This window comes from Anopheles merus, chromosome 2L, assembly GCF_017562075.2.
Source record: "Anopheles merus strain MAF chromosome 2L, AmerM5.1, whole genome shotgun sequence".
NCBI lineage: Eukaryota > Metazoa > Arthropoda > Insecta > Diptera > Culicidae > Anopheles > Anopheles merus.
The window spans coordinates 6728240-6754866 of NC_054083.1; the positions used below are offsets into that span (position 1 = coordinate 6728240).

The 26627-nt window shown below is 41.7% G+C and overlaps 2 protein-coding genes across 7 annotated transcripts in view; one reads left to right on the forward strand and one right to left on the reverse strand.

Annotated features, from left to right (window-relative positions):
* Positions 1 to 4467: 4467 nt before the first annotated feature.
* LOC121591453 lies at positions 4468 to 9917 on the forward strand. The gene is made up of 4 exons (XM_041911949.1): positions 4468 to 4831; positions 4894 to 4971; positions 5830 to 5982; positions 9906 to 9917. Exons 1-4 carry the CDS (start codon positions 4502 to 4504, stop codon positions 9915 to 9917), a joined length of 573 nt encoding a protein of 190 aa, XP_041767883.1. The 5' UTR covers positions 4468 to 4501.
* Positions 9918 to 16444: 6527 nt separating this feature from the next.
* LOC121591416 (protein furry) overlaps positions 16445 to 26627 on the reverse strand; it is a 48663-nt gene continuing 38480 nt past the window's right edge. For all 6 annotated transcript variants that reach the window (XM_041911878.1, XM_041911883.1, XM_041911881.1 and 3 more), the window contains 3 exons: positions 19950 to 21346; positions 19440 to 19717; positions 16445 to 17829 (listed from right to left, as the gene is read on the reverse strand). In XM_041911878.1, the coding sequence (XP_041767812.1) occupies positions 17468 to 17829; positions 19440 to 19717; positions 19950 to 21346 (2037 nt within the window). In that variant the 3' untranslated portion in view covers positions 16445 to 17467. The remainder of the gene's footprint in view (positions 17830 to 19439; positions 19718 to 19949; positions 21347 to 26627) is intronic.

The following is a 26627-nucleotide window of genomic DNA, read 5'->3' on the forward strand; positions in this document are numbered from 1 at the left end:
ATTAACCATTTTTTCTTTTTTGATCCTTTGTGAAAGATTTTCTGTGTGCTTATATTATTTATAACATACAGTGAACCCTCTCTTATTTGACACCTCTCCAAATTGAAAAACCTCTCTTATTTGAACATTTTGCACAGTCCCTTGATTTCCAGTACATTTTTGTTCCTCTAATTTGGAAAACCTCTGAAATCTGTGTCCCTCTTATTTGAGTATGGTGTTGCCATGGTTATTGAAAGATGTATGCTCAAATTAGCGATTCTGTTCGCAGTTTCCTATAGCAACAGTTAAGGCTGCATACTAAATGTTCTGTCTCTTTCTTGTCTTGTATGGACCTTTCATTCACTTTCAACCTCTGTAATTTGAAAACCCCTCTTATTCGACAGTCCCATCGCCTCTCAAATAAGAGAGGGTTCACTGTATATTGCAGTATATTGATTTATGATCTCTTAATTTTCTTTTATTTAATACTTTATAAATTAAATTGTGGATCGTGTACCCCTTGAAATACATAATTTATGTATTAAAATTCACATTGTTTGCGATAAATTTACGTAACCTTTCGGATCAGATGTTCCAGGTAATATAAAGTCCCGTGGTATCTTGGCATATGCCTTACCGAAATTCGGGAATGTCTTATGCCGTATGTCGTATGACTCTCGCCGATGCAGAGAAGAAATTCTACGAACTCTTTCCGCTCTTCAGCATCTCGAACAGTCTTCAAACGCATGTTTTCCCGCAAATGCAATACCCTAAATTTGCTCCAAATCATGCTCCGCCGAATACACTGCTGCAAACTTTTACTGTACACGGATATTATAGGAACTGTGAGCGTCCAGGTAGAGCGATAGCTTGAATGTAGTGTGTAGCGTGCTTTCCATGGTCAGCAGCAGAGTAGCAATTCCACTCGAAGCCACTGCGATTTCAATTTTCGATTAAATGCAAGAATAGTTTCGAGCATTTACGGATTTCCGATGCCACCAGGGCAATCAAGGAAAAAACCTGTCCATTGTGTGTCTCCTCTGCGCTGGATTATTCTGTCAAATCGTAGCTGTCTACTGCTGCGGTAATTTCATCGCACACCGTTCATTGTTCGTTGTTCAATCGGTTCCCGTTTACTTATATGTTGTCCAGCTCATCGATAGCATAAGAGTGTTCCGCATCCACCAGGGAAAATATTTCAGCTGCGGATAAGGCGCATTGTAGAAAGTCTGGCAGTATCTGCACAAAGTTGTCTAAATGTAGCATCCGCGGCGTCATTTAGCACAGATACTAATCAATGATTCGCACCGCTTTGAGGTTCTTGAAAGCTCGCAGTATCTGATTCTGTTCGGAGTCTTCGACGGTGTACTGATCTTGATTTTGCGGGTGTAAATCTTCACAAAAGTGGTTCACGTTTGCGTTCTACAATAAGAGAAGATAATACGACATTTCCTCCACCAATTTAAGGGCAAATAGATTATAGCAAATAGCAAATATACTCAGATGATTGAAGATTTGAAATGAGACTGCTCCCTGTAGAGTCCTGGATATTTTGGTGTCATCCTGCAGCAATCCAGACATCAATTGTACACCATGCGACCAATAACGATCAGCCAATCAGTCTGATCCACGATCCACTGGTTACCCGTACCAACATACCACGGAAGCTGCTGCAATTAATTTTAAGCTTTACTGTACTTTTTGAATCTTTATGCTGTTTAGATCACTTGATAAATATTACACAATTTCACATACGTGAGGGCGATATTCGTCTGTTCGTTTGACGAAAACATCCTTGTCGTCTTTCGTCCAATGCCTACATCGATGAATCGCTATGTCGGTGCAAAGTGTGCAAGAAAACCAACACGGTACAAAAATCACCCAAGCTATCCGTACCTAACCTCAACTCACTAACCAACATCGTCTCACTATAGGAGTGAAAAAGTAACGCTCTATAGTGAGAGATTGAAAATGAGAACCTTTTTGTAAATTTTTTTAAAGGATTGTTATAGGATACGCTTGGCAACGAGAACTCATATTCTTTTTTTTGCGCTGTCATTATTATTCTATTGTTTTGGTCGGAGTTAACGAGTTTTCTCAAAATTCCTGGCAATTTGGTGTGAGAAAAAAGGCATTTTCACGAATCAATACTGTTGAGTTTGTATCCTTAAATTAAAACTAATTAAATCTAATAGATGTTATTTTAATCTGAATGGTTATGAAACACTATTGATCACATTAATTGCGGTCGATCGGTTGATTTTGGGCCGGTCACGTGGTAAAACTTAACAATATGACGGTCATGGGTTCAAGCCCCCGTATGCATCGGGTGTCTCAAACGTAAGACTAACTATGAGCACACAAATCATAAACAGAGAGCCAAGGCTTTTAACGACTAAGGCCGACTGAAAATAACAACGCTGTTGTGCCAAATGAGAAATGAGATGGCTATCTATTGAACCAGCATTCTAAAACCTGATCTGATATCACTATATTTAAACTTGGATCAAACATTTATCACATTATTCGTGCAAAAGTCAAGGTATGAGCCATTACCAGCTGCTATCTTTCAAAAAGTGTTCAAAAGCTTGGATTAATTATTGGAACTATTTCCCTGTCCTTCAAACGTAGCTCAATCTGTGATAGCTTTGTACTCGCCTGACAATGCGTAAGTCTCCGAAGATCTGCTGCACAGCCCCGTAACCGGGCCAATACAACTAGTCTCATATAAACGCAAAATTAGCATAGCAAACATACATGTTGAATTTTGTCATAGCTTCATTATTTGGAGCTAACTGAGCCTTTGGTAGTAACAATATTGGTAGTAAATATGCGTAAGAAAAACCAACGTCCATCGTTCGATTGCAAATTGAGTTGACTAATTGATTTTCGTTTGCATTACATTTCCTCCATCCGTGTTGCTTACAGTTGCTCTTCGTCGCAAAACAAACAAGTCAGTATTTTACAGTGGCTCAGCGCCGCAACAGAAACGAGTCTGGATCAATTCAAAACAGTTATTTTTATAGTGCAAATCTGAACCACAAAAGTAAAGCGGCGTTTATCAGTTCGTAAATAATAATTTTGAACCAGAAGTTTTGTACATCTTCTGTCGGATTCTTCCTAGAATAGTGTAATCGAACGTGATATAGCTTCGATGTTGGATTTCATTCTTCTGGGTTGAAGTCAAATAAAGCTTGATCCACGCCTCAACTGCCAATCATTCTTCATTAGTGAAATGAAATTTGTAATTTGTAAGTAAGCAGTATGATTAAGCAATGCGGTTTGACCGTTCATTCTGATTAAACACAAGTAAAAATCAATAAACCCCAAAAGTACTAGAAAATCAAATGCTTAAACTGTTGTATAACAAACAGAGTTGAAATGATTTATATGTTACATCTTGTCCACTAGTTGATTTCGTGCTCAAATTGTGCGCACATGGAATGTATATAGGAATGCACGACATTGAGCAATTATGAAACTTTTACATGCCGCAGACTTTTATCATTATTCATATACAACCTAAGTAGGGTTTTCAAAACAATATTGCACACCTCAAGTGTGAGAAAGTAAAGGTAGCAGCGATTGGTTGTTTTGAAATAATATGGCATTGTTCGACATTTTGATCACAATATTTGTCAATTTTTATAGTCTATTTGAATAGTTTTGTAGGTGTTACCGCTCCCGATTCATTGTGCGAAAAGGTAGTTAGTTGGTTTGATCATTTGTGGCCTGAAAGGAAACACAATGTGCTTAGAAAACACTGCGTGTCATAATGATAGTCTCTCCTAGTTTTTGTCGATTTAAGGCAATCAATAAGCTTTTTAAAGCTGATGATGATTACGGTATATCACCTGAAAATCCGTTTTGGCTTATTTTCCGTAAGTTTTAACAAATACTGAACAGGTAAGGTTCCCCATGCATTTCGAATCGCTACTTCCAGACGTTGTACGGTCTCGTACTGTTTATCTCCATTCTACAACCCATCCTTACTTTATGCTGACGACCACGCGATCGTTCGAGGATCGACAAGGAGTGTCCGTACTGCTGCTAGCAGCCGCTAGAGGTCTCGCACTGGACGAACAGTTAAGGCCGGGGGACACTGTCCGTACTTGCTAGTGTAATTTTTATTTTCACTAGCGCATCTGGTGGCGACCCGCGCAACCTAGATGTGGGTATAATTTATGTGCCAAAATTATTCATGCTTGGTGTCCCATCAATTTTCGACCAGGCTATCTGTATGCCGTTTGACATGTTGATCAAAATCAATAAATTGCTACAGGTCAGGACGCCGAGTGCTGCTGGGCAAATCGTCATTTGACAGTTGGGTGCCTAAGCTTAATACAAAGCGCTTGACAACATTCCTTCTCATCTGCCAAACTCTATACATCTCTTTCACATATAATTATAGTCTATGTTATCACCTTCATCGCAGCAGTGTGCATTGTTTATCGTTTGAATCGTTTGCTGGCCGGTGTTTAGTAGAAGTGAAAATTTTGGTGGTTCTCGATTTTTTGGAAAAATGAGCGAGCCAGAGCTTGAAAATGACGACAACGAAGCCCGGGATCGTGCCCGATCTCGTTCCCGTAGTCCGCAGGTACGTCGTTTGTGGGTTCAGGAGTTATTCCCGAACCGAAACGAAACCGGCAACTGGCTACTGACCGACATCACGACATCGGGTATATACGAGACGATGAACCGATTTTTAAGGATGAAGAAGGAAGATTTCGTCCATTTGCTGTTCCTTGTTGGTCCAAAAATTGCGAAAATGGACACAGATCTCCGCAAATCAATCACGCATGCAAGCAATCAAGCAATTTATCATGACGCTGGTGGTGGATACGTGATCCGGGTAAGTAATATTATTTTTGCTTTTTTCTAAGCACTCTTTTATTAATCAACATATACTTTTAGGTGTCGAGGCATACTATCAGTAAAATAGTCAAAGAGACGTGCGCATGTCTTATTGAGGCTTTGCAGGATTATGTCAAGGTAAGTTGCGGGTGTAACCAGCCTCGTTTCAGCGTTTATGTGTTTAAAACGTTCAGCCCGGTGGCCGGCCCCAGGGCCTGCCAGTAAACTTTCCCGTTGACCGGGGCCAACTATTGCTCTGGGCCTGTCATTGATCCTTTGCTAGAGAAACAAAAAACATTGCGAAAAACTGTACTCTAATCGCATGAATAACAGCAGTGTGAAGGTAAAAAAAATGATTTTCTAAATATTATTGCAGTTGATAAAAACTTCAACACACACACAACAGTATTGATGAACAGAGTAGACTTGAAATTATAGCGAAAAAACTTATTTTTTCTACATGCATTTTAAATGTTAAATGTGCTGCACTACGTTTTCCTCATGAACGTCCTCGTATAAAAGGTGAGGTATGATATGAAAACGGAAACAGTTTTTTTTCCTGGAACGTAGCTCTTCTATAAAGCAACTAGTGTGATATACAAAACTCAAAAAGTAATCAAAGTTCTGTTTTTAAAGAGTTTTTTTTAACGTATCAAGTAACTCCCGCTGGATTATCATAATGCGTCTCCTTTTTGGAGACGGAATGAGCCGAAGCTCATCGCCCACGTACCGGCCGAAATCGTCCGGATCTACATTTTCCGGTGCGCCTGTTGCGCCCGAAACCGGTTGTTGAGGGCCCCACTCACACCGTTACCCTTGCGGACCATGCCAGGAGTGGCAGATAAAGCAGGAGGGCAAGAAGAAGGAGTGGGAGAGAATGGCTCGGGGTCAAAGAAAATGAACATTAAAATCATATTTTATGTTTCTCATACGCTATAAAATCTACACAAACTAAAACATGCATTAAAATCTTTCCTCTGTTTTATTTTCTTTTAGCTACCCTCTACCGAAGAAGAATGGCTTGCAATATCAAGACGATTTGGGCAGCGCTGGAGATTTCCTCACGCAATAGGTGCAATCTATGGGAAGCACGTTGAAATTATTTGCCCTCGTAATAGCGGATCCAAATATCACAACTATCAAAAAAATGTTAGTATTGTATTAATAGTTGTGGTCGATGCTGACTATAACTGTTTATGGGCAGATGCTGGTGGTAAGGGAGGAATATCGGACGGTGGAATATTTAAAAACACACGGCTGTATCACAAGCTAGAAAACGACCAACTAAATATTCCACCAGCAACGCCATTCTCGGTGACAAGGCATTTGCCTTTACCAATTACTGCTTAAAGGCCGGGCTACATTGATCGTACTCGCAAGTGTAATTTTTATATTCACTATCGCATCTGGCGGCGACCAGCGCAAGCTAGATGTGGGTATAATTTAAGTGCCAAAATTATTCATGCTTGGTGTCTCATCAAGTTTCGACCAGGCTACCTGTTTGCCGTAGGAAATGTTGATAAACGTCCATAAATTGCAACAAAGTAGGTCGTTAATTGTTGTTATTGGACAAATCGTCATTCATACAAAGCGCTGGGCAACATTTTTCCCCATCTTCCATTCTCTATTCATCATTGGGTAAAATTATAGGCTCCTCGACCCAAAACGTTTTTTGACAGATAAATTATGCCAGCATCTAGCTTCAACCCGCCATTAAAGATGGCGTACGCGTTCACAAAAATTACACTACGGAGTACGATCAATGTAGCCCGGCCTTAAGACCGTACAGCGGGGTGCATCCTCCTGATTCAATGGAGCGTACATTCAACAAAATGCATTCTACTTGTCGTATGCCAGTTGAAAATTCGCTTGGAATATTAGCGAATCGATGGAGAGTGTTCAAAGGTATACAATTGCAGCCGGATGTTGCAAAAACATTGTTTTGACAATAGTTTTTTTTATTTTTTTATATTTTGGCTCAATAACCGTTGTCGGTCAAGGCCTGGCCTGTACTCACTAGTGGGGATGGTTTTCAGTGAATTTACAGTGTACTTGCACAATTTTTTGCGCAAAAAATCTTTCTGGCATAAGGAACTACATTACAAATCATTTAAAACATAATCGTTCTACGTACGTTTACTTAACCAATACCATGGATATAAAATCAATAATAAATTATGAAATCGCAAACACAACTACACCAACGGTTCTGTGCATTACTACCAGCATGGTTATTTATAATATACATTTAAGTACGCGAGTGCAACAACTACGGATTTTTTTAAGCATTACTCGCCTGCGCTATTAGCGGCTGGATAAACTGCTGGCTGGCTTACTAGCTCACTCACCGAATAAACGTGGCCACATGCCGGTTGTGTTTGGTTGCTGCTGCTGGATCGAGTGGACGATCGTGGCGATAATCATGCGCACGTAACTATGTACAGTAAAAATGTTCTTAAATTTATTCTATTCAAGTTTGATCGTGGAGAAATTTCACTGTAGCCACGTACACGATAGCGACTCGCGCAAACACATTATCGGACGAATTGGCCATCGACCCGCTGAAACAGCAGAGTATCACGGACGATCGTGACAAGCAGGGTATACTCGTCTATCAACTACGCACCTGCTTCCTGCGGAATGTCAGCACTGTGATTCCGGACGGCTATACATATTGGTCTGGTGCTATTGACGTGGTGCGCTGGTCAGCATTTGCTGCTTGTCGTGATCGTCCGTTTCTGTGTACATTTTAAGAATCATAGAACACTTCGTGTGTGAAATGATTCATTTGTATTAAAACTTTGACGAACGAAGTACATACTACTGTGGTGTTATGGGGAAAACCACCAGTTGAATGATATGATATACTTTGTTTGTCAAATGTTAATTATATAAGTACAAAAAAGAGAGCTCAAGTTATATACATGAAAACGAGCTTCGCATTAAATTAGTTAAATAAAATGTGATGAAGGTCAATTAGTTCGTCGGAGAACATCCATTAATCGTGGATAACCAACTGTGTTAATGCTCAATACTAGGCATTTATGTAAAATTGATTTGAAAGCTGACATTAGCTTCCACGCCAAAGATTAAACAAACTAGTTGACCCACATCACTAGTTATTTAAAATATGTATAAGCATACTTACCGTGTCGATATGCACCGCATCTTGGGTGGCCTCGTATACAAAGGACATCGCGTCGAACCACTGTGGCCGGAACACGTCGTCATTGCCTTAAATAAAACAATAATCAATTGGGATGAGAAATAATAAATTCACTTTATATATATTTTTTTCTATATGTACGTTCACCGGTTTGCGTCGTCTTCTTCACCTTGGCCTTGTTGGTCCGATAAATCCCAAGGAGTCGGGACCACAGATGATGCTAGCCTTCACACCGGAACCGCAATTAAAATAATAACACGTGCTATTTTTACATGAAATGTATAAAAATAGGCCGGTAAATTTTGGTTGCAATTTGATAAAAAAAACGTTCTACCAAGCAATACGACAAAACCATTTCTCAAGAATAAAAAAAAACACGCTCTATACTAAAAACTGCTACAATACCTAATCGAACAACCAGTTTCACACACTCTGCAATGTAGTTTAAATGATTAAATAGATGGACAAACCCTATACTAAATTATTTAAGCACTGGTGAAACCTAAAAACACCAAATTTGTCAATAAAATTTAAGCACAATTGCGGCCCCGAGCTACACACACACACACACACACACACACACACACACACACACACACACACACACACACACACACACACACACACACACACACACACACACACACACTTTTTGTTCAAAACAGTTGTACTTACTATTTTTTCGTTGCATCGACTGCTTCCTGCTTGTTCCATGGCTAGAAATACAATATGCATATTTGTTGGATAACACACTTGAATGAGCTCCACTGAGCTTCTTGCATTCTTTTTATAGTTGTGCGATTTACGCTATATCTACTACAATGTTGTACAACCTAGCATCCATTAATATGGCTACTATGATCTCTCTTTCTTGTTGGCCTGCTCACGATATAGCACAAGATCTATTAAGGAGAACAGGTCGATGCAAAGCCCGTTGTTAGGTTGCCATTTTTAGCACGCTTTTGACAGTTTCATGAAAAAGTGTTTACAAACAAACGGCTAATAGTTAACGCGCAAAAGTGGACCAATTTACTATTAGGAAGGTTATATTGGTTAAATTTCTTGCGGTCAATCACTTCTGGACAATAAAGGAGAAGTAATTGCAGTCTACTCTGTATTCAGAAACATTGATAACCTTTTTCATTGTTTGCCATTCCGTGACCACAAACCACTACCGTTTGCAACGGCCCTGCTGGAAAAACGAAATGTTCAACATGTTCAATTGGGTTAAAGAAGTCCTTTTTACTTTCAATTGAACACTGAGAGTAAAATTAAACATCCAATCGACACACACTGCTACAATATGCATACCGTCATTTACTTATAACCCGGCCACGAATGATAAAAGAGATCCTTGGATTGTATCAGTCATGCAATTTCTAATTGGATTCTAATTCTTCAAATATTCTAACAGTAATTGAATGTAAAATGCTGAACAAAACTCTCATTCACCCCATAGCAACGTCCATCGCTAAAGATAAACAATGTTCACTTTAACTGTCAAAATTTTCCCATGGCTTTCTGTCAATTTACTCTAAGCGCTTCGACCTGTTCTCTTTCAAGGACCTTGTACCAGGTAATGAATCCTTCGAGTTATCTACCCAAAGCGAGGACATCATAAAATTTAAAGTTTTCTTAGGATTAATATAAAATGCGTGGCATAAACATAGCAGCTTATAAAAACATAAGGAACACAAAAAACCATTGCATGGATTTCCGAAAAAAGGCACAATATTTTCACACGCACTGGCACCAATACATTTAAACAACGTGTACTGGCACGATTCAACACCATCAAACGTGTTAGTATATAAGAACCATTTTTTGTTTAATAAACATCAGATCTAATTCAGAAACTGAACGAAGAACGTCTCGATTTTCTTTTGAATGTCTTGGCCTTTCCTAGGATTTGCTTTAGGTCTCATCCGGGCAGAAACTTAATGCTTTCGGGCAGAAACCTATCTTTTCCTATAAATATGGTTTCGGTTGGAACTTAGGACACTGAAGGCCTTTCCTTCACGTGGCCTGGCCTGAGTACCGCCGTCAACACAACTATTGAGTGCGATTTACTAGCTGGTACGTATTGAAATTCCAACCAGTGAGATCGCTCTGAAGGTACCTTAATTTAATTTTTATCTAGTTCCTAACAAGTTTCGTACCTGTGATTAAATATTTTTACCACTTACAGAAGATTATTCGCATCTTTGGAATTCATGCTTTATATTGCAACGCTTACTATAATCAGTTCTTTATTTTTTTCACAACATTACATTACGCTGTGTACAAAATATACATTTTTTCCCCTTTCATGGACATGTAGCATCAATACATGGTTAGTTGTCGTCCCACGAGTCCATTCCATGCTACTTCACGATTCTGTGACTCTACCACACGACTTCCCACACTACGTATTAATTAACATTACGAGGAAGCGGGTGGAGGACTTGCGGATCATTTTACCGACAACGTGTTGATTGAGCTTGTTTGGCTGGATGGACACCGTGCATTGTAAGTGGGCAAACGAGCATGAATAATAATTGGAAATTATGTTTATCGGATAGTTACGGGTAACGAAACAACAAGCCGCTGTGTACATAGTCGATGTGGGATGTGGGATGAAATTTCGGTTGCGCCCAGGGAAGTGTGAACATTCACTTGAAGGGTGTGAGTGGCCGGCTTTGTCCCAGTTCTTGAAGGCCAATGTCAAACGTCAATTAAGCTTGGACGCGAGTATAAAGAGAGACGCCGAATGGTATGTAGTTTACGGGGTAAATTTCCCAGGTAAAAGCCTACAACAACACGGTTTTCTGTTACTTTCTCGTGCTTAACCACAATTGTCGTAGCTGTATTAACTGTACAATGTACCTTTATTATGACAAATTTACTTATGCTAATTTATGGCTCCCCCCAACACATCCACTATAATTCTTATCAAATTTGAAATCAGTAGGTAACTATTCATTATTCTGAAAAACGTATAATTTTATAAATGTTATAAATTTTAAAAATGTTATCTATAAAATAAGTTCATAAATGGTTCGTTTATGTGAAATGTGTTGGCTCTTTAATTGATTATCCTTTAACTAATCTCATGGCATAAAGCTGTTATCTCATGTAGTTTTGAAATACATTGTATATTAAGTTTTTTATGGTATATAACTGTAATTTAATTATAGTTTTTTTTTTATCAGGTCAGTAATGCAGAACGATCCGAGTTAATCCGAGCGATCGAGAACAAAAGAATCACAAGTGTTTGCTTAGTAAGGATTTTGCCTGTATGTAGTCAATATAATTTCATTCGTTTATCTTTTTTTAATATCCAACGCTCACAAGCCATACCCAGTGCAGCCACCAGTGTGGTCAGCCGATGCATTATTGTAATCCGTTTAAACATACTTTTACCGTTCCATCCCGTTTCCTATCGTCAGCAATCATCCACTGTTCATTTAACGTTTACGGCTCGCATCGGTTGGATTTCTTTCCATTGTATTATAACGCACCGTGCTATAAATCGGATTTCATGAATAATCCTCACCCACGGCTATTATTGCTCATTTCAGGAATCGAATTGTTGTTTAACGTACTGGTCGAAACGCGTCATCATTATTCGTAGCATAAAGTCAAGTACACGCACCAGTAGCAATAGGATTGTAATGTTTTGCTTAGTGTGTTTACGTTGGTGCACTTTTTATGAAGTTGTTTAAATTATTATAATTATTGTTTTTATTTGGGTGTTGGTGCGTCAGTTGTTTAAATTGATCAGTTCCTCTATTTAGCAATACCGCGAAGCAGTGGCGGATTTAACGGTACGCGGACTGAGCGGCCGCGGGGGGCCCCGTCAATTTAGGGCCCCCGTGAATGGTAATTCCAGCATATGCAAAAGTGTGTACAGTAGCCTCATCGAAAACTTCTGTGCCCAACAGGGGCCTCATGGACTCATACTTGGTGTTTAAAAATGATCTAGAGCTATCGCTTGATTTTTTTTTATTATATCGTGTCTTAGACTTGAAAAAAAGATCAAGTATAATTATTTGTTGTTAGGCAGTGTGTTAGATCGTCATCAGGAAGTGTGTGATCTAGGTTACACTGTACTCTAGTTTAAATTTCCATTTACACGTTGACAACACTGTTAACAAGGCATACAATATGCTAGGTTTAATCTTTCGACAATTCCGTGAATGTAATGATGTCTTATGTCTTAAGTCGTTGTTTACTGGTCTTGTGTGCTCGTGCGTGGAGTATTGCTCAATTCTTTGGTTTCCGAATTGCACTACGATGATTAACACAATAGAGGCAATAAAACGGAAGTTTACAAGACTTGCCTTAAAAGGCGACCAATTCGGAGGACTTAGAACCATACCAATTTTATCGCTCGCGTTGCCTTCTGCTTGGCCTATAGACGCTCAAACACCGTTTTAAGGTAAAACAGTGTGTATTTGTTGCTAAAATATTCGTCTAAAAACGAATTAGACCTTGTTTATTCGAGAATAGCAACATCTACGTGCCATCGAGACCTCTTCGCTCTCATAACTTGCTTGTTGGTGAGAGCAGACATACCTTATATGGATACAATGAGCCGTTACTAGCTATGTCAAGGCAATTCAATACATGGTCCTATCACTTTGATTTAATTCAAAGTCCAACACATTTAAAGAGAATATTTTACTAATTTACAATTTTGGCGACACCAGAGTAAGGCAGATGTTAGGGGAATAAGTTAACGATTAGGTGTTGAATAGCTAAATAAATAAATTGAATTATTATTCAATTCAATTTTCAATTCAATTTTCCCCCCACCCGGCAGCAAACTGTCACGGTGAGTTTAAAACAAAGCCAAGTGTAATACCCCCCCCCCTCCCCCTCGCTCGACACCAACAGGGGGCCTCAACTTCTTTTATCGCTTAGGGCCCCCGATACCCTAAATCCGCTACTGCCGCGAAGAGCCGTAACGTGAATGGAGCTAATAATAGAGAGAGATGAATCGCAATTTCGCAATGCAACACGCGACTGTTGAACAGCTCTTGGTAAATATTGCTTTACAGAAATGGCCAATCACACATTCACTCGTGAAAAAGAGCGTGCCCGTCAAGTGGTGCAACAAACTATGAAAGAACACAAATTGTTACCTCTACTGAAACAGAACAAATACCGTTTGCTGTTCCAAGCGACTCAAATCTCTATTAATCAGCTTTGCTTTAACACTTTGAAGTGGCAGTCAACGCAGAACAAACGAAATACAATTAGAAACAGGCAACCTCAAACCAGCTACATACTAGCATTCGTTGATGCTTAGCAATGTAAAACAAAACGTAGCAACACGGTACAAATGACGACTTTATCCTTTTATAATCTTTTTATCCTTTTTTATGATGTTTTGTATTGTATCGTGGATCCTGGGGTAATATGCACCGCATAATGAATTTTTGAATGACATCTGCTAGCATTTGTTTATTTCATCAATTAATTTGGTTCTTTGAGGTGCATTATAGTACAGGTGTCCCCCGAGATACGACTGTATTTGGGACCGAAAAAAAGTCCCAACGCAAGGCGTAAGTCGAAAAAGTCGTATGTCGAATATCTGTCAATGTAAAGTTTATAACCGAAGTTGAAGAGTCGAAATCTATCATATCGGGTTTTTATTTGAAACAATGTTCGATAATGTATTAATTTTACACAAAAAGTCGTTTACACGATATAGATATACAATAACGGGTAGTAGTGGAATCTTTGGAAATGTGTGTGTAACGGTTATCAGCTCAGAAATTCAAAAATATACATCAATTTCTTCTCGATGACAACTTTTCACTGTCAAAATCAAAATCGTCGTATCTGCAAATCGTCGCAACTCGAGGGGGTCGTAACTCGGGGGACGCCTGTAATCTACTGAGAAATTGTTGTCATTTTTACTTAACAGCCGATGAATTTATCATTTTCTAAGAAACCCCTTTTAAATACGATTTTTATCTGATTGAGGTAAAATTACCCTGTGCTGGGGTAAAATGCACCATTCCATCAGGGCTTAAAGCACTGCATAAAGGGACAAAACGCACTAAAATAAAAAAGGGAAATGAAGTTAAATTAATTAATGCCAATTACGGGTAAGGTAATAAGGTTCTTCTTCTTTGGCTCAACACAACCGCTGTCGGTCAAGGCCAGCCTGTATCACTTGTGGGATTGGCTTTCAGTGACTTTTGGATTACCCCTCATAGCAGGATAGTCAGTCTTACGTATGACGTGATACGGTTAGTTGAGTTTTTTTTTGTGCTGGGTTGTACATTAGTAGATACTCCAATAGTTGGGTTATCATCCAGCCAACGAGGTAGCTTTGACAGAAAGAAACACCGGCATGGCTGTCCTTGGAGTGATGCAGCATAGCCGCTGCTGAAATCAGCTCGGTTCACAAAGGTTTACGAAGAAAACAAAATGCACATCCACTAGTTGGCACACAATTTGAACCAGCAGTATAAAAAAAGCTCATTTTAGTTTGTTTTCTAGCTGGTTTTGCAATTTGCCCCAGTTCTTAAATGTCTCTGCAGGTTGAAGTCCTGATATTACACGTAACGATAAAAAAAAACGATTTTTGCACTTTTATTGCTTTACCCAAATATTGGTAACCAAAATTGGTAACTTATTTGGTTACCAAAATTGTTGATGTACATTTATTGGTAACCAAAATTACATCAGAACGTTCCGAACCGTTATGTTGTTAATATTTTGCCTTTATGTGCATATACTGTTTAACTCACAGAATGACAAAGCGAACTAAACTGTTGACTTTTTTTGCAACCAAAACACGTGTTTCATATGAAATCAGAAAACGTGCGTTTTGTCCCATTTATTCAAGTGATATTATTTATTTACATTCACAATGATTCTATTTAATTTTTAAAAAAAGGTATGTCATTCAAATTTCTATATCCATTGTTGTTTTATTCAATTTTAAAACTTTGATTTTCCCGTACTTTACCCTCCAAAAATCATATCCACTGAGATAGGTGCAAACACACCCTGACACACACACACAAACGCTGTAACTGGCAGATTACATTAAAGGGCCGTATCACCTGGGAATATTACGTTTCAGTACGTAGTTTGCTCGTTCATGCTTCGTCTTGGAAAATTAACTTCCAGCCTACTGGGAAATGATAAGTTGACGATCACAAAATCACGCACCATGCCGGTAATGTTACGATGGTTTGACAACCATGCACCAGGCTCCGTATTCTGCCTATTAATCTTTAACTTCTTTTTCACCCAAAGAAGCTTATCAAACAAACCCACCGACCCCAAATATGCCTAAAGTCCAAATCCATACAGTACGACGTAGGGGGAGGGGGAGGGGGGGGGGAGGGATAGTAAAGATCGATCATTGCTGTCTACAGTCTTTTTGGTTGCATGTTTTGCACAATCGATCGAACTTTTACTTTGCTCTGCACGAAACGGACATAAACAAACGAGATAGAGTATTCAACACTTGTTGATGATACACTAGTGAAATCAACCGCAACGACGATGGACAATCACTCGCTGTGTCACTCTTCATTTCCCCAAAGAGTTAGCGGAGAATGCTGCGCCTCTGTGCTTCGCTGTTCGTTCCGACCAAAATGAATCGATGGATGAATGGGTGCTATTGATAGGGGAAATGTACCTTTCCTTATACCTTTTCTTTCTCCTACTGTTAGGATACATGAAATGAACCGATAGATGAACCATGAACAGGGGAAGCGTTCAACGTGGTACATTCATCCCCCTTTAAAGCAGTTACCCCTGCTATTTGGTGACGCAAATGAACATCTTCGAAAATTAGGGGAAAACATTTGACAGCGGGGTTTTACAAATATGGGGAAATGTACAAACATGGGGTTGATGAACCATGCTGTGGTGTTCATTCCTTATCCTGCCATCGGAATCGCATACAAATGAACCAACCCCCTAAGCTGAAGTGAACCCATTTTTCTCCTTACGATAAATGAACAGCCTGGGGAATAGAATCGAAAGGAGAAAACTACACGAACAAACGCTGCAACAGGGATGGTTTACATTGATAACCAGATATGCTACCATCAGTCGCGCCACAGCATCACAGCGGCACTATACAGAGCATTTTCACGGTGGTTTTTGTTTGAAAGATGCAGCACACGCAAGCACAAAGTTCAAATGGAAACAGTTCACAATATGTTGGATATGCATGTTTGTGATGACAACACACACTCGCGCGCGCTGTTATTAAGACAAATATAAAGTAAAGGCGAATATTTATAATAAGTATCCATAAAGTAGAAGAAAACACGGAAAATTAATACATGTTCCACCTTGTACGCGCCCAACAACTGTCAGCTGTGTACGAGAATTAGCCCCAATTAAGAGCACATAGTTTTAACTGATTATTTCGGTATGGGCTCGTTGAAAAAGTATATGTTATTCCCACAGAACAGAGGTAGTATGTAAACACGCTTAGTTTTACGTTTTATTTTCGAATCACTTTGTAAAATGCTACAATACAATACAACGATTCCTCCTCATTCGAATAGCAGTGGCAACGAAAACGCGAGCTCGCGCCTAAATTTGTCTCACTCTTTTGTTCATTTTCTAACTGTTTCGCTGCTGGGCTTTTGGTTCTGGTTTTATTTAATGTCCTGTTCATGCTACAATGATTTCATTGATTAGTACTTTATCGTTTGCTTGGCTCGCAAGCTGCGTCACAAGGCATTAGGCCGCCAATTGTCACCATCCATAAATAATACTAAAACACAGACAGCCGCACTCACAGCAATCCTCCCGCTGATGGATGGATGGATGGATGAATGGATAAATTATTAAAATGGAATTCGGAACGTTCGCCAAGCAGCGGACTTTACGCACAAAAAATGACCACACCGCTTCACTTCAACATTATTATCACACAATACCGTCCCTGTTGCGCTGCTTCTCGCAAACGGTTTTTTGGTGTTCCGTGTGACACGTTTCCAGTGAAACGGTTCGTTTCGAATACATTTGACTTTTCCAGTTCGGGTTTGATCCTCACTTAAAATCACATTACACGGGCGAATGGATATCGGTGCTGGGGTCTCGCAATTCGCATTAAATTCGTCGTAAAAATCGCACCAGCAGACAAAGCGGGCTAAATCAATTGGTTTTCTTTGCTGTTGTACCAGTGCCTTGAAAGATGGCTTCAGACAAAAAAAAAGACGGAAAATGACGGAAAATGACGGAAGATAACGACACAGCAGGACGGAAAGAGGACACGGATTATGGTGGATAATCAAACCGGTTCGGTTCCTGAGTGTCACGGCAAAATGGAATCAAATTTGCATGCAAAAACCTTCGTCGTCGTGTAAGCCTGGCCCCGGTCCGGTATGTTCCAGGCGGATCGACCCAAACCGAGAGCCGGCATTTCAACAGCAACAAGCGACCATCCACATGCATTGCAATACCAGCTCCCTAGCGTCGTTTGCCACGTTAGTTTGCCTACAGTGTCGTAATGATGTCAACGGTGTCTTTGAACGGATTGGTCGGTGCCAATACAGGCGGCGGTGGTGGTAGATTGCTGCTGCCCTGTGCAGTGGAACCGGCTAACGAGCCCACTGCGTTGCCCTGTGCTCCTGAATGGCCATTTCCGGTTCCGCCGTTCCCTGGACCGGTGCTGGGGCCCGTACCAATTACTGCTGGAATTGTCGTCATCGTTGTAACCGTCGAGGAGCTGGAACTTGTGTTAGCTTTCATGCTGATTTCCATGTTAGATAGCGCTGAAGACACGTGCAGCAGGTTTTCCATGAGAATTTGATAGATTTCACTCAGCTCAAGCTCCGAACGTGAAACAATGAACACATCTATGATAAGGGGAATATAATAAAAAGAGAATATTAGGCGGATATACCGGTTTGAAGGACCAGATTATAATCATTGGAGTATTATTTTTTTGTATTACAGGGTATTTAACAGTCCAATAGACAAGTGTCCACTAGTGATGGAACATTTTTAACAACAAAAACATTAATGGAACGAAATTAAGTGTTTTCAACCGTTCCGACCCAATCTCCGTTTCCAACTTAACCTACCGTTTCAACTGAACTAACCGTTCTGACTTAACCTTCTGTTCGAACCTACTATTGCGATCGAACCTACCATTCTGACTGAATCTACTGAATGTTGCCTCCGTGAATAGACAACACAGGTGTGCTTGGTAAGCTATGATGCATATTCAAAGATACAAATGTTTTAAACTAGTAGGCAGTTGTTTATTAACCTTTCAAACCCTATACTGGGCTTCACCGCATACTTAGTATAGTCGTCAAGTAGTACGACCTAACAGCATGTCCGTTAGGGGTTCAAAACTCGAGCTCCCCCTAAAAAGGCATTTTGAAGGAAAAATTGCAATATTATTTTTTTCTATCTAAGGGAAAAAATAGCACAACCTCCAGACACTCAGCACTCAGAATATCTTCGACTACATTTATCTTACTCACAACAACATTTCATTCTGCGGCCTGCGACGGTGAAGCGAAAGTAGGGCCAGGACGGACCTCGTTAAATTTGCCATGCTCTGTGCACTGTTTACAATTGCAATGGACTGATGCGCGATTGTGGATGATTTAAGGGCTAGTTGATAGGTTGAAGTCTCGAACCAATTGGTTGCTGTACTGAGTGCTCCATCAGCGCAACCAACCATTGTAATGAAGCAATAAATTACACCCTAAAGCTTCGAAGTAATACATTTATGAAGGAAGGCAAACACTTCAACCGGGTCGGTTAATATTGAAAAATATATGTTTTGCTGCTGATTTCAAATAGGTTCAGTTTGTGTACTTAAAAAGGTAACATTTGCCATCGTGTTTCAACGCTCTACACACAAATGCTTATAAGTTCATCAACCTTAAAGGAGCTTAAAGATTTTCTTTTCAAACCATCGTGTAAAGCTATCGTACGTCCGCGTAAAAGCAAACTTCTGTACACGTATCACACACACTTTGCCCCAAAAGAACGCTTTTGGCTTTTATGGATGTTTTTGCAATGGTCAGCAACTGTAAGGGTAGGTTTTTATTTTATTTTTACTGTGGCCGTAGCCCCGAACACGACACCATCAATAATGTCGTTACGGGTTGTCCTACTGCTGGTGATCACAAATCTATTGCTTTACGTTCTTGGTCCAAATCAAACGGGTGTATTTTATTGGATTTCAACTATGTCCAGAAAGGTAATAGTGTTTAATAATGTTTCAAAATGTGTGCGCGATTCAGAAGAGGACTTTTTGGCACAGTAAGAGAAAATCGTGCAAAAAATGAGAAATAGTTGTCGCTGATACTGCTTTAAAAGCAAACAGTCATTATATGGTTATTGAGATAACATATTTAATAAAAAAAATCCACCAAATATTTAAAAAAAAATCATCAAAAATAAATCATTTCGATTCCCGCGATCATTTCATCCCTTTAAAGCTTACCATTTCTATCCTTCGTCAGCCGGTGAGCGTAAACGTTCAATATGATCGATAAATCATCGACGGGTTTAAATTCCGTGCCAAGATTGGCGAACAGACCATCGCCAACGCCGCCGCCACCAGTAATGCTGCAGTTACCCCCACCCGAGGCGAACATCATGCCACCAACACCAGTGCCACCGCCACTGCTACCACTGGCGCCACCGGACAGGTTGTAATTCGATGCAGAATGATTCGACATTTGTTTGTGCTGTTTTACGTGATTTATCGCCGCTGACCACCTATGCGAATGGGGAAAAGCAACAGAAATCACCCACACGCGGGTGCATGAAAATATCAGCAATATTAGCAATATTACCATTTTGCCATCGTAAGCAACTAATAATAACGAACATCACGCAACACGCCAGTGTGGCACGCGTCCGGTAGTATTATTACGACATTCTCTACATTACATACATTCTTTACATAAGGCTAGCAAAATCCACCTTAATTACAGCAATTATTACTTACCGCTGATTGTCGATCAGCTCGACCAAAATGTTTTCAAACTCGCTGTTATTCATTGGCAAACCCGGGGAAGGGGTGGGTGTGTTTTCTCCCTCGGTTGAAGTCGATGTATCCAGCGATTCCATCTCAGCGTCGTCTATGCAGCGCAGCAGCGCACCCCGTACGGACAGGTACAGGTTGGACAGATCTTGCATCTGTTCATTTTGTCGTAGATTTTGCACTACACTGATTGCGATCTTATGGTCCGATTCGATCAGCAGCAGCAACTGGAACATTAGTTTGTACAGCCCGCGTCCCAGATCGAGCAGCAGCTCCGCCGTGGCCGGGTCGGTAGAGGTGGACAGCGAAACAACTGCGCTGGAGCCTCCGGTTCCTTCGTTGGCCGAGTCAATGTCGGACGTAAACAGTGCCAATTTGCAGGACGTTTTCACCTCGTCCAAACTGTCCAGCACCGTCTCTTTGCGGTCGAAGAACGTTTCCAGGTGCTCCTGCACCTCCAGCACACCGTAGCGGAGATTCTCGAACAGGCGGGGCGTGGTTGCCAGGCTCTGATGATACCAAATCTTCGGTGGATCACCGCGTGTGGCCAGCAGGTCCGATAGTACCGAAATGCGATGGCCCAGCTGTACGCCGCACCCGGTAAAGTATCGCATACACTCCTTGGAAATTGCAATCGAGCGCACCGTCAGCTCTTTGATTAGGCGGAACATTTGGTTGAGCAGATCGGGCGCATGGGATGAGGGCTGGTTAACGAGCATCCCCACCAGATTGCGTCGCCATACGTCCACACTTTCATCCCTTATCGGACCAGTGCGGAATGGGTGCATACCCGGCAGGTGGGGTGATGCATTGCACGGCGTAATGTCACCGAGATCGCCAGCACTCGAACCACTCGTATCGCTGCGCGACACCGAATCCCGCCGATGGCGCCGCTCCCGCAGGCTCAGGCTCGTTGGAGGGCCGCTCAGGTAGGCTGCCTTTGTAAAGATTGGGCGCGGCTCTTCGTCCAGCGGCGATTCCGATTCTACCTCCTCGTCCGACGAATCGTCAGCATTGGGCCGCTTCCTGCGATTGAACATGGGCGTCTTCTCGCTCAGACTTTCGTCGATATTGGTGTGTGATGCGCGGACACCGGCGGCCGACAGGGAGTGGGGCTCATTTTCCCCCTCGGAGAGCGGGCGACGGCGCACGCCCCAGTTGAAGTTGTCCGTCGATTCGCCCTCTATGCTTTCGCTCTCGTACTCGAGGAAGTCAAAGTCCTTAAACACTCCAAAGTCGGGCGCACCGTCGTCGCGTTTCGAACCACCGCTCAGATCCTGCTGAGCACCGGAGGTTTCGTCCGTACTGGAAGCGGCAGACGATTGGCGTTCCAGCAGATCGGATGATTGGCTGAAGATGACCTGTGGAACAAGGCATGGAAACAGTTAATGTACGCAACTATACGGACCATATTACGCACATAGACACAATTACAGTACAGTGTACAGTCGTGAACCAGTGGTAGTTACACCAAGTGTCTAATAGGTATTACACCAACGATTGGTGTAATGCGCTTGTGCGGAGGTGCGGAATAATTACTACAAAAATAGCGTAATAACATGTACTGGCATTTTAACACCTGTAGCAGCTGTTCGTACTACATGGCATAAGCTGTTTCGTGAGCGCTCTAACACATTTATGTTCACTTTAATCTCCCATCTTTCATCTTGAAACTCTGAAAACCTTTATACCTAAACATCAGCTAGCAGGTGTTGGGTTTTGTGATCTATAAAATCTACTAAAATCTATAAAATATTTGAAATTAATTGTTTTCTGCGACATAATTGTAGCTGCACTGATGGAATCAAGAACGGAGGAGCACGATTATAAAACGAGATTCATCAAATTGTTATTGTGGGCGCGATCCGAATACAATACAGCGTATTGTGATTGGAATCTCGGCATCATCTACCCTATATACAACAAAGGAAACAGGTTGGACTGCAACAACTACAGGGATACTACGGTGTTGAATACTGCCTATACAAATTCTCCCTGATCCTACAGGATCGTCTTGTCCCTCGCGGTGAAAAGATAATTGCAAATTATCAAAGAGGATTCCGAATCTTCATCATGTCCCAGATCATGGCGAAGATGACAGAATACAAAAATAACACTAATGATATAGACATCATTGGTCTGCGGCTCTCCTATGTAACTGAAGCTTAACAAGGGATCGAGCAGATCGAAAGCAGGATCACCTCAAAGAAGCTATCACGACGGAGCAAGCTGGGACTATATTGTGTATGAAGCTCTTTACAGTACCTTTATACTACCAGTACCAGTACAGTGTCATACGCCTTTGAGACATAGACACTGCCTACATCTGACGAAATCCTCTTAGCACCGTTCGAGAGGAAGATGCTCAGCAGGATTTTTGGACCCGTATGTGTGACAGGACAATGAAGGAGCCGATATAACAACGAGCTATACGAGATGTACTAGTGATGTGCTCTTTCGAGCGCAACCACGACTCCGATCCGACTCCGGCTATTGGTAGTTCGATTCCGACTCCGTCAAAATCCGAACCACTAGTTCCGCCCGGAATCGGAACCATCCGGAGTCGTCCAGAGTCGTCCAGAGTCGTTGAGAGTCGTCCGGAGTCGTACGGAGTCGTCCAAAGACATCCGGAGTCGTTCGGAGTCGTTAGAAGACGTCAGAGGCGTCCGGAATCGGCCGGAGTCGACCGGAATCGGAGTCGGAGTCGTCCAGAGTCGATCGGAGTCGATCGTAATCGGAGTCAGTCGGAGTCAACAGGAGCCGTCCGGTGTAATGTGCTTGTGATCAGGCATTTTATTTCGTTGTGTTTTTGCGCGTGCACTTCGTATACACTTCGTATACCTTTGTTTCGAAGGTCGATTCCGGATGACTCCGGACGACTGTGACTCCAAACGACTCCCAATAACTCCGAACGACTCCTGATGACTCCGACTCCCAACGACTCCAGCCGACTTCGAACGACTCCGGACTAATCTGGACGACGACTCCAACCCCGCATGACTCCCGGTAATGCTGGGCGGATCTACCTTCCCGAGTCGATTTCAAAATTATTTCATTTCATTTCATTTCATTTATTAATTTCAATATGTCTGCCTCCGGGGTTGAACATATAATTGCTTAAAACCTAGTTAGCCCTATTGGAACTAAACTAACTGTAACTTAACTAAACGAAGGGGAAATAGAAAAGGATGTAAGAGAATGGAAATCCATAGTGAAAGTAAAATAAGCAGCGGATAAGAAGAAAATATTTAAAACAAAAAAAAAACAAAAGAAAAAAGAAATTAAGAATAAAAGAGACCTAATTAGAAAGAATAACAAAGAGCCGGAACATAAAATTAGAAATTAAAATCGCGGTAATGTTCATTGAATTGGCGCAAACAAATTAGCCACGGGTCGTTGAAGCCAAACGCTGTATTGCGGAAAGGTATTTCAAGAGCAGTCCGATTTCTTAAACACCTGGAAGGAACATACCAACTAAGTTGGGAAAGCAAGTCTGGAGCATCTATATTCCCTCGTAACAAATTGCTGATAAATGACACACATGCTTTAGTTCGTCTAGATTCGAGGGTGTCGAGATTGAACAATATGCAACGATCACTGTATGACGGTAATGCAGTGGTGGAATTTCCTAAGAATTATCGGAGTCGACTCCGGATTTTAGCCAACTTTATCCATCACTAAGATGTTAGGCGATCTCACGTGGAGCAGCGTATCAAGCTAGCCAGATTCCGGTGGGCTAGCCATGTTATACGCTTCGACCCGGACTATCCAGTCCGTTAAGTCCTGGTTAGTCGTCCACAAGGACAGAGAGATCGTGGTAGGTCCAAGTTGAGGTGAGCTAAGGTAGGAATAACTAATTAGTAGACGAAGGCGCGAGACCTTGAATGAGTGTGGACACTCCTGCCGACACTGGACAAGACCGCAAATCGGTTGTAGCGCTGAACAAGTAAGTAAGTGGGTAGTTGTCTTACGAAAAGGTGGAGTCAATGAGGTTGGAGTCTTTCCATTAGGAGTTTCAAAAAAGCTTTTTTTCCGCCAGGATCTGTCACGAAGTTTTTAAGATACGGCCATCGAGATGACTAACCGAAAGATATTCCTTTGAGAACTTGATATTTGACTAAGGACAGTGACAGGAGCAGTTGGTGATTGATATTTTGTGGTATAAGCCACTTGCGTAACGCGTTACACAAACGTAACGCAGGGGACTGTTTACCCGTTTATCACACTCTAGCGAAGAGTTCGATACTAGTGATGGGACATACGATTCATTTCACGACCCGACCCGGAGTCGGCTGCGAGCCAGTCGGAATCTATTTCTACCCGTGGGTGCAGCGGGTGCGCTAGGTTGGAGTCGGAATCAAATCCGACTTGCGGATGCAAGGAGTTCGGGTCAACCCGAATGATGAGTAGGTGCGAAAAAGTATAAGCGACTCCTACGTTGGTGCAGCGAGTTCGAGGATATTCAACCTACCTTGACCAGACCCGATTCGAACTCGCTTCACCAATGGGTCGGAGTCGCTTATGCTTTCTCGCTACTACTCATCATTTGGGTCGACCTTATTCGCTGCAACCACGGGTCGGACGACTTAGCCGACCCGACCCGAACTCGAAGCACCAACGGGTTGGAGTCGCTTATGCTTTCTGGCACCTACCGAAGTCGTTGCAAATACTGACACTACTTGTACCATTCGGGTCAACCCGAACGACTCCAGGTCGCGTACGGATGGCACGATAGGTTCAGATCGACCCGCCCATCACTATTCGATACAGTCCTAAGTAAGCGCGTTCGCGGAAAGTTCAATGTATACGAAAGCTCTTTGTTTGACCGATTCATCAATATCACCCAACAGCGAAAACCGTGTTTGCTTGCTCGTGCTGCTGGTTTTATTTTCATTTGAAAAATGATTTTTAACGCCAGCTTTTTCCAGATCCCATTTACTGAAACCGTGGCTGTGATACCATATTCGTCTGAGGAAAAATATTGTCTTATTATCCTCTTTCCGAAACTTTTTCATACGTCATAAAGCAAAAATCCGTTCTGTCCGTTGTAACCGTTGTTGACAGCGTCATAAATTTTGGCGAATCTTAAAAACTTTTCGGATGTGATAATTTTTGGCCATATCTATCTCGTCCCGTATTCTTTTGCCTTACATAGCCGCCGCCGTGTCAAACTGGCCGTGCCAAAAAAAAAAAGCTTCCTCCCCAATCAAATCTAAAGGGGCAATAAACAAACAAGCAAAAAAGTAATACCTAATCCTCACTCTTTTCTATTCGCACATTTCCACAACATTAGCGAAAATTTAGCAAGTTGTCAGGTTGTCCTGTAAAGCAAAAAAAGGCACAAAACTTGTCACACTTAAAACCAGACCTCAAAGAAGAGAGAAAGAGAGAGAGAGAGAGAGAGAGAGAGAGAGAGAGAGAGAGAGACATAGGCACATTCAAAAAGCATCGGCTATTTAGACTCATCTTTCGCCGTATACGTACACTCCCATTGTACTTTTGCTGGGGTTCCACACGATTTTCTTTCAACCCAGTGAACCGTAACTGTGGCAATATCTTTTCCATACCGTCCCAATGACTGTTCTTGGCCTGGTACCGGAGCCCAGCAGGGGAGAAAGCAATGGAGAGGACGAATAATTTAAGACCTTTGGCCTGTCAAAGCTTGCAACTTTACCGACTAAACTGAGGGGAACTTAGCGGAACAATGCAGGAATCTTAAAGACGTAAATGAAATTCAACCCAAAATATATCTGTCAGCTTTCCCAAGCAAAACTACAGATTGCAACGTTCAATTTGTCCCGGAAGGAGGATTCAAACTTTCTCTAACCATTTCACACCCGATCCAAGGTAGGGCGGCTTTGTGGTAGAGAAAGATGTACTTTTTCGACCGTACAACAACCGTATGCGCCGCCCCGTCACCGGGGTGCAGCTTGCAGCAGTCCTTGTGTCGATGTGAGAGTTTAGCTCCCATAAATCTCCAGTTATTGGACAGTGTGCCACCATTCGGTTGAACAGTTCCAATCCGAATGTCGAATCAATCTTTTGCAGCCATCGTAAAAAACCGAAACATACATTTTCACGGACCGACCGACCGATCGACTCTTTCCAACTAGCCGCCACTAGTATGACTTTCGAACTGGGGTAGCAGAAACGCTCTTTCACCCCATCAGCCATTTATTATCCTTGTTTCAATCATGCCCAAACCGAACAACCGTTCCGTACCTCGGCCACTCAATTAACGTCGAATGAGTGCTTTTTCAAGCAGAAGCGAGTGCTGTATGCTGTCTAACGTGCCACCAACCAGCCAGCCAGCTAGCCAACGCAAATGATTCACACTTAGCTGGGCAGCTTAGAACTGTGCGCGGATGGCTGCGGTTTGCGGCACATTGCTCTTGTTGATGCCCCGACCGACCGATGGCGGTGGTTGTTTTGTTACGCAAAATTTGATTGCTTTCAAATCGCACCATTTGTCAAAATGACGTACTCTACCGCGAGAAAGCACTTTTGGTGCGTTATTCTTGCGTAAAAATTCATTCAGCAGCAGCTGGCGCAAAGCAGCTTTAGCGAAGAACGAGGCCAGCCGATATGATTGCCTGTTTACAGTCCAATGAGCGATCGGAGAACCATTTCGCTCATACTTTC

Excerpts from the sequence above, each read along its gene's own strand:
- LOC121591453 (XM_041911949.1), top strand. The coding sequence starts at position 4,502 with ATGAGCGAGCCAGAGCTTGAAAATGACGACAACGAAGCCCGGGATCGT. Across the intron at positions 4,832-4,893 it reads GTGGTGGATACGTGATCCGG|GTGTCGAGGCATACTATCAG; the intron begins GTAAGTAATATT and ends ATATACTTTTAG. Across the intron at positions 4,972-5,829 it reads CTTTGCAGGATTATGTCAAG|CTACCCTCTACCGAAGAAGA; the intron begins GTAAGTTGCGGG and ends ATTTTCTTTTAG.